The sequence below is a fragment of the Nicotiana attenuata genome, unplaced genomic scaffold (assembly GCF_001879085.1).
Source record: "Nicotiana attenuata strain UT unplaced genomic scaffold, NIATTr2, whole genome shotgun sequence".
In the NCBI taxonomy this organism is placed as follows: Eukaryota; Viridiplantae; Streptophyta; class Magnoliopsida; order Solanales; family Solanaceae; genus Nicotiana; species Nicotiana attenuata.
The window spans coordinates 62,440-77,154 of record NW_017672205.1 but is presented as its reverse complement, the minus strand read 5'-3'; the positions used below and the strand labels follow the sequence as shown (position 1 = coordinate 77,154).

The following is a 14,715-nucleotide window of genomic DNA, read 5'->3' as shown; positions in this document are numbered from 1 at the left end:
AAGATCAGAAGGAATTGAAGATATGAATCTGATAGCGTAAAAGAGTCCAAATTCAACATTAAATGCCAAATACGTTAGAGAATTTGTATTTAATAAGAATGATTGAATAACGTTTCTTTTAATGTCATTTACTGCTCGTAATTGCCTCATTAAGACCAAGATATTACACTTTCTCTTAGAATTGACTATAAAAGGAGAAAGTCACAACATTTGTAAGACACGAAATATCATTCAGATTATACTGAAATATACTCTTATTCATTCCTTTATTGTTGTTCACAAAATCTCTTATTTCTTGATTATCAGTAACCCGATTTCTCTATTAAATTCTAGCTTTAACCAAATATTCAGTTTTTTGGTTAAACAAATTGGTTCCATTGCCGGGAATCTGATAATCTATTCTCTTTAAGTTACATTTTATCTGTTATTATCATCATGTAGAACAACAACAACAACAATAACAGTGAGAATACCTTGGAAAACCATGAACATCAAGTCCATCAAAATCAAGGTGATTTACAAAACATTAACGTGGTTCCTCCCCCTCAAAATTCACCACGTCAATCTCGTGAAAGCACTCCTACTCCTGAATCCCGGGCTGTTGAACAAGAGCAATCTGAATATTTTGAAGGAGCGGATGACGCTTTACAGAAAGTAATTGATGCACGGGTTAACAAAGCTCTTCAAACTCTTGTTAGTCGATTACCTGTTGCACCGCCCACACCTACGCCTAATAACAACACACTGGAGAATCCTCGTTCTGGCCTTATCAATTCTGGAAATGGAGGAACCCCCAGTGAGCCACAGGAAGGAGAACCAGGTAATTCAAGTAATTCTCATTTGCAAAATTTAGTACTAACTTTGCAGAAACAGCTTAAGGAACAAAATGAGCGCATCGCAAATCCCTGGTGTTCCTCCTGTGATCAAAGGAGTGGATGTGGATAAGTATTCGCAACAACCTTGGAAACCAAGTGTTGCTCCCCTTCCAATCCCTAAAAAGTTCAAAATGCCTGAAATCTCGAAATATGACGGAACAACAGACCCACGTGATCACGTAACTGCATTTACTACAGGTTTAAAAGGCAACGATTTGACCAAGCAAGAAATCGAATCCGTGTTGGTCAAAAAATTTGGAGAAACACTCACCAAGGGTGCATTAACCTGGTATTCTCTTTTACCTGAAAATTCTATAAACTCTTTTGCTGAGCTTGCAGATTCTTTTATTAAAGCGCACTCGGGAGCTCAAAAGGTTGAAAAGAGAATGGAAGACATTTTCAAAATTAAACAAGGGGACTCAGAGTTGCTCAGAGATTTTGTTGATAGATTCCAACGTGAAAGGATGACTTTACCCCGTGTACCTGATAATTGGGCTGCAATAGCTTTTGCAAGCAACTTAACTGATAAAAGTTCAGAAGCCACGAGAAGACTTAAAGAAAGCCTTCGAGAGTTCCCTGCAACCACTTGGAATGACGTTTATAACAAGTACAGTACGAAGTTGCGAATTGAGGAAGATACCGTACCTCAGTTTCATCATGAAGAAAGAAGCAATTCCAGGAGGTCAGAAACCGAAAAAAGATCAGGTAAAAACAGGTACGATCCATATATGGGACCTGCAAGAAAAGACTCACGGTCAAAGGAGGATAATCAACGATATGATCAAAAATCGAGGAACATGGAATCTGGTTCTTCATCTAGGTTCAGAAATGACCGAAACAGACAAGAGTCGCGAGATGATGACAGAGGTTTAAAAGCGAGATTCGGTGGGTATAATTTCAATGTTACTACCTCTGAGCTCGTAGCTGTTTTAAGGGGCATGGGAGACAAGGTACGGTGGCCAAAAGAGATGCGGTCAAATCCAAACAGGCGCAATCCAGACCATTGGTGTGAATTCCACAATGATCACGGGCACAAGACTTCAGAATGTAGATTCTTACAAAGTGAAGTGGATCATCTATTGAAACAAGGGTATCTCACTGAGTTATTTAGTGAGAAAGGGAAACAAGCCTATATGAAAAATAGGCAAGAGCCACCAAAGCCCCCATCACCCAAGAGAACTGTGAATGTTATAAGTGGGGGGAAGATATTTATGGTGTAACATATATGGCTTCCAACAAGGTTTCGAAAGTAACGATTACACACGGGAAACGGGTACAGCATGTTTTAGATAATGAAAGTTTCTTTCGATGATGCAGATACTGAAGGAGTGATGACCCCCCATAACGACGCACTGGTAATATCTTTACTTGTACATGACACTAATGTAAAACGAGTTTTGATTGATCCAGGAAGTTCCGTAAATATTATACTACTGAGGGTATTGCGTGAAATGCAAGCTGAAGACCAAATGATACCGAAGGCGCATACCTTGTCTGGGTTCGATAATTCAAGTGTGGTAACAAAAGGAGAGGTAGTTCTAACAACTTTTGCTGCAGGTGTTGTTAAAGAAACTAAATTTCAGATAGTAGATATGGAAATGGCTTATAATATGATCATGGGGAGACCTTGGATCCATGATATGGAGGCTGTCCCATCAACTCTACATCAAGTTATTAAATTCCCATCTCCATGGGGAATATGCCAAATCAGAGGCGATCAACAAACATCTAGAAGCATTAATTCCGTTGCAGATTCAGTTGTTAATAGTGGAGACAAATAACAATTACAGAATTTAGGTGAGGGTAACACGGAGTCAACCTCACCTGAGCAAAAGCAAACAGATGTAGATTCGAGGCCTGACACCATTCAAGAACCAGAGGAGAACAAAAATATCAAAACAACGATAGAAGAGCTAGAGGTCGTGGTGCTGTTTATACATTGGCCCGAGAGAAAAGTATACATAGGAGCTAATCTTAGCCCGGAGGTAAAACGTAAATTGATTGAACTTTTAAAAGCTAATGCAGATTGTTTTGCTTGGTCCCATTCTGACATGACAGGGATACCACCGGAAGTCATGACTCATAAGTTGAATGAAGATCCATCATATCCTCCCGTCAAGCAAAAGAAAAGGAAGCAAGGAACTTTCAAAAATAAGGTGATTCAAGAGGAAGTTCAAAAATTGCTAAAAATTGGTTCAATTCGTGAGGTAAAGTATCCTAACTGGTTAGCTAATACTGTTGTGGTTCCTAAGAAGAACGGTAAGTGGCGAGTTTGTGTAGATTACACAGACCTTAATAAAGCCTGTCCAAAAGATTCCTTTCCTTTACCACACATAGACCAGTTAATTGATGCTACTGCAGGGCATGAGCTATTAAGTTTTTTAGATGCATATTCAGGCTATAATCAAATCAAGATGGATCCAGGTGATGAAGAAAAAACTTCTTTTATAACAGACAGGGGGACTTACTGTTACAAGGTAATGCCTTTCGGTCTTAAGAATGCAGGTGCAACGTATCAAAGGTTGGTCACACAAATGTTTCAAGAACATTTAGGTAAAACCATGGAAGTATATATAGATGATATGCTAGTTAAAACTCAACATTCAGAAGATCATATATCACACTTATCTGATACGTTTAAAATTTTACGAAAATATAATATGAAGTTGAATCCAGAAAAATGTGCATTTGGAGTGGCGTCAGGAAAATTTTTAGGTTTTCTTGTTTCTAACCGTGGAATTGAAGTGAATCCTGCACAGATTAAGGCCATTGAAGAAATTTCAGATATACTTTCTAACAAGAAAGAGGTTCAAAGATTAACCGGGAGAATTGCAGCTCTGGGAAGATTCATTTCCAAGTCTTCAGAAAAATTCTTCAAATTTTTCTCAGCTTTAAAGAAACAGGATCATTTTGAATGGAACGAAGATTGTCAGCAAGCACTTAAGAATCTGAAACTATATTTGTCAAATCCACCGTTGTTGGCGAAACCAAAGGTAGGAGAGAAGTTACTCATTTATCTCGCCGTGTCAGAAGTTACGGTAAGTGCTGTTTTAGCTCGGGAGGATCAAGGTAAACAATCTCCTATCTATTATGTAAGCAAGTCTTTGCTAGATGCAGAAACACGGTACCCGCAATTAGAAAAAATAGCGCTAGCCTTGATTATGGCATCTAGAAAATTAAGACCTTACTTTCAATGTCATCCCAATGATGTGGTTACTGCTTTTCCATTACGAAACATTTTACATAAACATGAATTATCAGGTAGATTAGCGAAATGGGCTATAGAATTAAGTGAGTACGAGTGTACGACATCACTTATCAACCTAGAACTGCTATAAAATCTCAGGTATTAGCTGATTTCGTAGCTGATTTCAGTCAGGGGATGCAATTAGAAGCTGAAAAAGAATTACAAGTTTTCAACGGTGCAAACCCGGGGACTTGGGTTTTATTCACTGACGGTTCATCTAACGTAAAAGGCGCAGGTTTAGGAATAGTTCTCGTACCACCCACGGATGAAACTATTAGACAAGCTATAAAGTGTCATTCAATAACTAACAATGAAGCAGAGTATGAAGCTGTCATTGCAGGTTTTGAATTGGCTCGGGAACTTGGCATAACCCAGATTATAATCAAGAGTGATTCACAACTTGTTGTTAACCAGATGCTGGGGACTTATGCAGCCAGGGAATCACGAATGCAAGAATACTTAGGAAAGTACGTGAATTAATAAAGCAGTTTCAGACGTGGAAAGTTGTGCAGATACCAAGAGATGAGAATTTAGAGGCAGATGCTTTAGCCAATCTCGCATCTGCAGCAGACGTGGCAAAAGATGCAAATTCTTCAGTTGTACATTTATTCCATTCCATTCTCGAGCCTGATAAGAATGAGGTAAATTTTAATAATTTAACCTGGGATTGGAGAAACGAGATTGTTGCTTTTCTGCAGTATGGAACCGTACCTGATGACAAAAGGAAGGCAAACGCGCTTCGTAAAAAGGCTGCTCATTACTGTTTATATCAAGGAAACCTTTATCGAAAGATGTTCGGTGGTCCATTAGCAAGGTGTCTTGGACCTTCCCAAACAGAATATGTAATGAGAGAAATACATGAAGGACATTGTGGAAATCATGCGGGAGGAAGGTCGTTGGTAAAAACATTGATTCGAGCTGGGTATTATTGGCCTAAGATGGAAGAGGAAGCAAACAGTTTTGTGTCTAAATGTGATAAATGTCAAAGGTACGGGAATAGACCAGCTGAGTTACTGCATCCCGTCATAGCTCCGTGGCCCTTTATGAAATGGGAGGTGGATATCGTAGGTCCATTACCACAAGCAAAAGGTCAGGTGAAGTTTCTACTTGTACTTACTGATTATTTCACTAAATGGGTAGAAACGGGAGCATTTAAACAGGTACGAGAAAAGGAGGTCAAAGACTTCATTTGGCGTAATATCATATGTCGATTTGGTGTACCAAAGGAGATTGTTTGCGACAATGGCCCTCAATTTATCGGAGCTCAAGTCACTGAGTTTTTTGAGAGCTGGCAAATTAAAAGAATCACATCTACACCTTATCACCCAGTAGGCAATGGGCAAGAAGAATCAATGAACAAGGTCATTATTAACAACTTGAAGAAAAGGTTACAAGATTCAAAAGGTAATTGGCCTGAGGTATTACCTGGAGTATTATGGGCTTATCGTACAACGACAAAAACAAGCACGGGAGAAACGCCATTTTCAATGGTTTATGGTGCAGAAGCCTTAATCCCAGTTGAAATAGGAGAACCGAGCACACGATATGCTCAGGCAACGGAAGAATCAAATGGTGAAGAAATGCGGGTAAACCTTGATTTGCTCGAAGGAAGAAGAGAAGCCGCATTAATAAGGATGGCAGCACAAAAGCAAGTGATCGAACGATATTACAACAGGAAAGCACGATTGCGATATTTCAAAACTGGGGACTTCGTGCTTAAAAAGGTTTTTCAGTCTATAAAGGCAGCCAAAGCAGGTAAACTAAGTCCAACCTGGGAGGGACCCTACAGAGTTCGGGACATTGCAGGAAAAGGAGCATACGAATTAGAAACAATGGACGGGAAGGTGCTTCCCTCACATTGGAATGCAATTCATTTGAAGAGATACTACTTCTAAGGAAAAACCCACGGTCAGGTATCACCACGTTAAATTATTTATTTTTTGAATTGTTAAAATTTTACTAACGATTTTAGATGATAGGCAAAACGCTAACCCGTACTAAATGATGAGTCACGACCTGTAAGGCAAAAGGAAATAAACTAAAATTCCTAGCCCAGGGTTACAATTATTCTGATAGAAGTATACACGGGTTAAGCAGTCTTCATCTATAATCNACCTGTTCGAGCCATTTAAAGCTCGAAGATCAAAAGGAATTGAAGATATGAATCTGATAGCGTAAAAGAGTCCAAATTCAACATTAAATGCTAAATATGTTAGAGAATTTGTAGTTAATAAGAATGATTGAATAACGTTTCTTTTAATGTCATTTACTACTCGTAATTGCCTCATTAAGACCAAGATATTACACTTTCTCTTAGAATTGACTATAAAAGGAGAAAGTCACAACATTTGTAAGACACGAAATATCATTCTGATTATACTGAAATATACTCTTATTCAATGCTTTATTGTTGTTCACAAAATCTCTTATTTCTTGATTATCAGTAACCCGATTTCTCTATTAAATTCTAGCTTTAACCAAATATTCAGTTTTCTGGTTAAACAGTTACAAAGTTTAACTTGAATGACCCTTATAACCCGTTTGGCCAAGCTTCTAAAATCAGCTTATTTTGAGAAATGCTTTTCTCAAAAGTACTTTTTTAAAAAGTGCTTTTGGTAAAAAGCAGTTTGTGTTTGGCTAATTAATTTGAAAAACACTTTGAGCAGTAATTAGTGTTTTGCCAAGCTTTTGAAAACTGATTCTAAGTGTATTTTTCTCAAAAGTGCTTCTCAGAAAAGTGCTTTTGGAGAGAAGCTACTTTTTTCTGCTTCTCCAAAACTGCTTCTGCTTCTCCTCAAAAGCACTTTTTTTCTTTCCAAAAGCTTGGCCAAACACCTCATATTAAAAAAAAGTACTTTTGGCCAAAAAAAAAAACTTGGCCAAAAAAAAAAACTTGGCCAAACAGGCTATTAATCAAATTTACCTGAACTTCATGTGGGAAGTTACTCGTTTTGTTTCATAACACAGACCACTTACTAATGTGATTTGTCCTTTTATCAATGAATTTTGTCTACAATTTTAGTTTCTGTACAAAGTTTAGGTTTGTGTGACGAAACAACACGAATGCACATGCAAGCATATATACACTACACGTATATCCGTATTCACATAAAAACGCTCATTATTTTCTTTATACGTAGAACAATATTATTTTTATACAACTTTTGAGCAGGTTATGCTGTACAACACAACTTTCTTAGCCCTATCTTAGAAACTTGCACACAACAAACAATCCAAAAGCCAATCCTTCCAAATTGAGTAGCAATTAACCAGAAATAAAATGAAAAAGAAACAGTATTAAAAAACCACACATCTGTCCTCGTTTTGTCTACGTAACAAACCCAAACATCACCAGTTAAAGCTGATAGCCTCAAAATGCAGGTTTTCTGCCAAGCCAGAAGCACATATTTTGGCAACTTCATGTCTCATGCTCTGTGGTCCGCAAACTACAACTCCAACATCTGATGCTTTGCAATCAAAAAGTATTCCTGCATGTCATGCAGTTCAAATAATTAATTCCTTTCATAACAATTATTTCAAGAAGATTGGCGTGTGTGAGCGCTCAAAGGCGGAGCTTCAGTCGTTGAACACCTTTTGTCGGAAAATTAAAAATTATACTATGGACAAGTTAAATATTACTAGTATTAATTTTTTTATACACATTAAATTTCAAAAATTGTAGAGAAATTTCCGACTTAGCCCCTGTGTATATATGAGTGAACCAACAAGAATTAGTAAACTCACTTTTTAGATCAGGCCTTGCACCATAATGCACCTTAGTGGCTTGAACAAGAGACTGGTGGGGAAGACTTTCCAGTTCCCTTTCTGTACCACATAATAAACCTGCAGGTGAACTTGTAGGGGTAGGTAGTTCCACATTCTGAATTTGTTTCCCTTCAGCTTCATTGTCCCTTTTTTGCCACATAAAAATGATGCTGGTGGCAATAAAAATGGAGGCACAAACCAAGAACATGTCCCAAATGATTTTTGCGCTGTAGTGATAGAGCCTGCCATCGCGCTCAATTGGGTATATGGAGTAACGTGTGACAATGCCTAACAAAAGGAGAAACATGACAAATGAGGACGAAATTATCGCGCCGAGCCATAGCCAACTGCTTGGGCCAAGGGCTGCAGAAATGGCGGAGTCATTTGGATTGTGTTTGAACACTATTGTTTGGATGAGTTGCTTGTGATGGGCACTTTCAACGCTATGTTCTTGTCCATTTTCTTTAGTAATATAGGCTTCGATTTGCAAATCCAAGTTGGAAATATCAGCAGGAGTGGAGGATACTGGAAGCAAGAGGTCTAGCATTGCGAGATCAGCTGTGTTTTTGAAAGCTGAAATTAGGATCACCTTTGGTACTTTGGTGTTGGGTTGTGTGCTTCTGTAAATGAGCTCTCGGATTATGGAAATCATGGGAGTAATTCCACTTCCTCCACTGACCATCACTAGGCACTCTCGACTGCAATGCCACATTATATTGTTTTTCTTAAATTCTTTGTACAAGAGATCACTAGTGAATTATGAATCTAATTTGTACATACCGATAATGCACATAACTTTTATTATATCAGCGTTTTTACTTTATTGTAGCAAGTAGCATATATTATTTTTCAGTTTAATAATTCTACTTATTATGGACGACTGCCTTTAGTTATATTTTAGATGACCTAGTGAAAAAATTAGAAGTCTATAGAAGCTAAACTGATCATGAATTACAAAAGATCTGTAGAAACAATTTCACCCTCAAACTCACATCAAGTCGAGCAACAACTACTAAGATGATGTGTTCAACAAGAAGATATTTGAATATAAATTCAAGAGCAGTTTGATTATATGATACACTTTCCTTTTTAGCCTATTCCCAAAAAAATAAATCATATGTATTCAACTTTAATAAACTTTTCGTTTTACCATTTTATCGGGTCAAAAATGTTTATGACATGGTTTATACCACGAGTTTCAAAATTATCGTTTTCTTTTAAAATTCTATGTCTGATCAAATATTTGTTTGTAAAGTGAGACGGAAGGAGTAATATTTAGATAAAGAGAAATATAATGTTCCCCTTTAAAGATCAAATGTACTACAACGCGGACATCATTAGCAAATATCATGGTTGGTACTTTATAAACTAGATAAATGTTTTCGCATGCATGATATCCCAAGTAAACATACAAGTATACCGTATGAATAAAAGAAAAAAAATATAAAAACACGAATGCATAGTGAAAAATAACAAGAAGGAAAGGTCTTGAGGTAAAATCACCTAACTAATTAACACGGATGATTGTATTTTAAATTAAACATTTAATGTAAACTACATGAAGATCCCATGACTTTCCATGTCAACATTAGTGGAGAGGTAAGTGTAATTATTCTGTTAGTCATTCACTAGTAAAAGAAAAAAGAAAGAAAAATCTTTGTATAAGTTTACGCCTTGGCACTTACCTTAAGAAATGTGATGATGAAGGTCCATAAGGTCCCTCTGTTGAGACATGAAGATGATCCGGAGAAGAAGAAAGTTGTTTTTCTAACTTTTGACTCCAACTTCCCATGCATTTAATGACAACACTGACTTTATCTGCCTCCAAATTACTATTAGAAACTACAGTAAATGGATGCCACTGCAACTTGGATACGCTTGGGACGTTCACAAACAAGATGCTTGTAGGGTTGTACGTCAATGCTGTAAAGTCAAAATAAGTACGTACAATATACAGTAATAACTAGCATACTACTATACTAGTAGCTTCTTTAACATCTTGAAAAGGTAACTAATTGTAAAAATTATATTCACCTGGATTCTTGGAAAAAGTAAGTTCAATAGTGCTACAAGGTAAAAGGCGTGCAAAAATTAATCGAGCCCTTCGTTTAGACTGTAAGAATCTCAAGTATCGGTCGATCACAAAGAGAAAAATTCCAGGGAGGATCATGCATGTGTAGGCAACACCAACATGCAATAGGTAGAAGAATATGTAGAGAGTATAGAGCTGATGTGTGTAGAAGAATACTTCAAACATCTTTCTCCTAATCTTGTACAAACTGGTACACCACATTGCTATTGCAACCAAGATAGCAATTTCTCCAGCCACGTTTGATACGTAGGAACTGCTCCATTCTAACATCTGCAATATTATTTAATTGTAAGACTAATTAAAGACAGAAGGGAATCCAAAATCTAGCCTCAATGGGCTCAAAGTGAGTGATCTTAATTATTATTACATTTATTCATTTTATATTTTGTTTACAAATGTATATATACTTCGAGCAGAAAGCAATAATCAAGTTTAGTTAAATCCACAAATCTCACTCTAAAGTCGTTTGTCATTAAAGATATCATCCAACTAAAAAGATGTAGAACTAAGCGCTCCAAATACTTCAAGACTATAATACATATTATTCCCTTCGTCCCAATTTGATGTGATGATATTTGATTGGGTACGGAGTTTGAGAATTAAAGAAAGGCTTTGAAACTTGTGATCTAAAATATGCTATAGAAAATTTCTGTAATCATCACATGAAGGATAAAATTGGGAGTTTAAAATTAAATTGTTACTAAATATGAAAATATATCGTTCTTTATGAGACTGACTAAAAAGGAGAGAGTATAATTGAGATCCGAGGAGTATCAATTAAGGGTAAGTGTCAACAAACCTCAATCATTTGGTTAGACACGGCATAGTATATGACGAAGCCAACACTATGGAGAATGGCAAGGGCCATTGAGGCATGACCAAGCCAGATATGATACTTAATGCTTGATTCTGAGGTTAGCCCAACCAGCGGCAAAATAGAAGATAATCGAGTCACGGGGAAAAACAAAAACGCATAGCAAATATTCCCAATGTAGCCAAGCCTTAAAAATACACTTCGAAACTTTGCCATCCACCTGCAAACCCAAAATACCGATCCATTGATAACAAGAGGCGGATCGATGTTGTAATATTAGTTCAATTCAACAGTTTTTACGCGGAACACACATATATATATACGTTTCAACAATAGGATTCAACTGTTTATTTTTAAATAGTAGAAAACCTACACTTTCTCTCCAACTTTGTGCATATGGAGATGACCAAAGCTGATATAGACGTAGTTGGCTAAAGACCAAATTAGAAGCGCGATAAACATAGCAGCAAAGGCAAGCTCAACGGCGTTCACAATTCCCAGTGGAGCCATCGCAAGCACAGGCCGTTTCCATGAACGAAAATATTGCCCCTTATTACCATTAGTACTGTAAAAATGCACTAATCAGTCACGAAATTATAACAAGCCGAGAATATATAATTATGTTATCTTTTTGTTCCTCCAACGTACGTGATAAATATTAATGGCTGAGAACAAGAACAAGAAATTAAATAGCAATTAATTACTAACCTCTGATCAGAACTTGACTTGCTGTAAAGATGAAGATAGATGCAGCTCAAAGCAGCTATCAACATTATAGGAAATGTAAATAAAAGAAGATTTGTCCCTGCAGTAAAGAAATGTCAATTAGGTTTAGGGCAAAGGTTCAAATTTGCTACTCAACTTTAGGAAATGGTTCAGATTTGGCGTTATACTAACTTGGAAAAAACGAGAAAAATTAGACTAAGCTAATTTAATTAATTACTACCTTGTTCTCTGAAATATGTAGAGTTGAGCTTGATTTGAAGCTGGGGAGTCCATGAATCTTTATAAGTCTTTGTAGGTAACATTATCCAGATGAAAAGCCATCCAATAAAAACCAATAGCAAAACAATTTTCCACACGAATCTGCTCCCCATCTTTGCCTAAACTGTGATCGTTTCTTGAATTGAATTACTACTGTCTTGATTGTTGTTGCATATACATATGCATGTGATGAGATTGGCTTATAAAGAGATGTTGTAGCCTTTACAAAAGTGGAACACCCTGCTTCATGCGTTCGTTTACCTTTTATGATTGACGTCAGCTACTAATTCCCTTGCGTAGACTTCCCAAGTACTGGTACTATCTCAGTTTTTTTTAATCGAGATTTTTCTTAAGGTCTATAGCAGTCTATTAAATGAGAGTATAAGATTTATTTGCCTTTCAATAAACAGGAAGAGTCAATTTACCTCTTTTGCCGATCAAGGTAAAAAAGGAGTTTAAGTTATGTATATTGTCAATTTGAGACATGTTTACACTATTAGGTCATTTTTATCTGGTGGAGTAGGTACCTGTCTTATTTTTAATATTACAAATCTCACATTTTAAAGAGGTTTATCTGTAGATATCCTTAAAGTGATGTGATAGTATAAAAATTTCTTTACACCGACCTACGATGTAGACAAGTTATACTCAAGAAAAAATATACTCATTTTGTCTCAATTAATTATATGAAGGAACGAATGTGAAAGAACTTAATTTCCGGTGTGATTTAGCACGTATATATATATATATATTCTTCAAGTTTCTTAAAAATTTGTACCGTAACTAGTTGAAATACTTAAAAATAGTTTAAAAAAATTTATAATCAAAGAAAAAATTATTCGACTCCCAAAATAATAATATCTCCACATAAAATAGAATGAATAGAGTACATAAAGCTAATGAGCCAAAATGATCTTCTAGTACAAAACTAAAAACTAGTACTACTAACTTGGAATGAGGGATAAGTTGACCACACGTATAGCAAATAGGAATGGATGCATCGATTCAAAAGATAATTTAATTAAAAGATTTCCTTTTATTTAAAGGTATTGGACGAATGAAAAATTCTAAGTTCAGATGGTACTAGCACTGCAAGTACAGTTGACTAACTAGACATAGAGTTGCAGTACACAAATCAAGTGGTACATTCAAGGGTTGGCAATCTGATTGATTTCATTTTAAGTACTACTGGATATATAAACTATATATATGATTGGTCTTTGTAATTGTTTAAGCAGGTATCGTGGGCGAATTTCTTTCGTAAAAAGAAAAAATAGCAAATGTATAATACATTTAAGAATGCGAATAGAAAGTGTTTGAATATTGAATTGAGTGAATCGAGAAAACTTGAACGAAAGAGTAATAATACTCTTTGTTAGTATTTATTTTAAAGCTGTAACATTCCACATTACATTCCTTTTCCAAACACGCAAAAAATTTTGTTAGTGGGTGTACGTATTCTAACCTTTTTCTCTCGAAACTATGATTATTTTGCGTTTGTCCCGTCTAAAAGTTTAATCATTTGGAAAGGAGACACACTGGTTACATATTTTAGGTTTGCAAAGAAATATACATGATAAATTTTACGTAAGAAAAATAAGGACAACTCGACAAGAAATTGAAGCTGGAGAAAGAATGGTATTCATTGACAAAAAAAAAGGAGGTAAGAGAAGGAGAAAAAAGGCAACTGATTAGCTGATCACATGTCGACACTACATTGCTCGACGTTGTCTAAAGTTAGGAATTAACTGACTGTAGGTAAAGTAAATTGAATCCCTAATTTACGTGGATTTTAAGAACAGATATAGTGGGTGCAAGTTGCACCGTGCAACTAAGCATGTCAAGGTGAAATTGATCAAGGTACGTGCAACCTGATCCAGACACCAGTATTATATTTAAAAGAAAAATCAAACAAGTCCGTCATTTTGCGTCGCCATTCAACTAGTTGTTATAGGACCTCTAAGACAGTGGCAGATCTAGAGTACCGCATACGGGTTTACGGGAACCGAATAACTTTTGCTTAGATCCTTTTTACATATTAAGAAGTTTACTAAAAATTTATAAATATTTGATTGTGAATCCCGTTATTATTGTAAGACTTGAAGTTGATGTATAAACCCATAAACTTTAAATTCTAAATCCACAACTGCTGTAAGATCATATTAGCTGGTAAAAGCAACATCTTTATCGTTCAGAACAAATATAACTCTAGGATCCGAAGACAGTTACCTGAAGGACATGAGCAACCTTAGCTTAAAAATACTACTCTTGTTATGACATTTGTATAGGGTCAAATTTAACCCTATGTCTCTCTATGCCAGTGGGGGCGTCCAATGAGTGTACGCCGACCAACGTAGCGGGTACGACTCGGCCGCAAGGACAAAAGCGGCGTCGTTTAGAACTCAGCGTCTACACTAGAAAGACGTTACCTATCTCTGTAACTTTTGGATTCTTTCGAGGAAGGTCTCCTATTATATAAAGGAGACCTCCACATTGTAAAAGGGGCATCTGATCTAATACAACTCTCTCACTTTCTATCTTTCTCTCTCTATATCTCTACTTCCGATCAATATATCTTATGAACATACATTGTCATCTTTCTAACACTGGATCTATAACAACATTATCATCTTTGCATCTCTAGGATTATTATATTTGATTAAGATTTACCATTCCTCTATTTTTTGATTGTTTTATCGCTTACAAAGTGCATCAACAACTTTTAAGCCAAACAATTTGGCGCCGTCTGTGGGGATTTCGAGAATCAAAACCATAGTATCCACCTAGAGATCAACCAACCACTATTCTCTACACCACTCAAAAACAGAAAATGGCCGAAAACAACGCCAGATCGAAAGCCATAATGGGTGTCACAACCAATCTCCTAGGTCCTCACAACGAGGCCAGTGACGATGGCATCCTGAATGAAACCCCAAGC

General features: G+C 36.3%; 1 protein-coding gene across 1 annotated transcript; it reads right to left on the bottom strand.

Annotated features, from left to right (window-relative positions):
• Positions 1 to 7,225: 7,225 nt before the first annotated feature.
• LOC109212317 (ferric reduction oxidase 4-like) lies at positions 7,226 to 11,997 on the bottom strand. The gene is made up of 8 exons (XM_019375946.1): positions 11,740 to 11,997; positions 11,502 to 11,598; positions 11,167 to 11,358; positions 10,779 to 11,013; positions 9,922 to 10,249; positions 9,573 to 9,810; positions 7,867 to 8,585; positions 7,226 to 7,610 (listed from the first exon to the last, which is right to left on the bottom strand). The coding sequence occupies exons 1-8, from the start codon at positions 11,888 to 11,890 to the stop codon at positions 7,471 to 7,473; spliced, it is 2,100 nt and encodes a 699-aa protein (XP_019231491.1). The 5' UTR covers positions 11,891 to 11,997; the 3' UTR covers positions 7,226 to 7,470.
• Between the last annotated feature and the right edge of the window lie 2,718 nt (positions 11,998 to 14,715).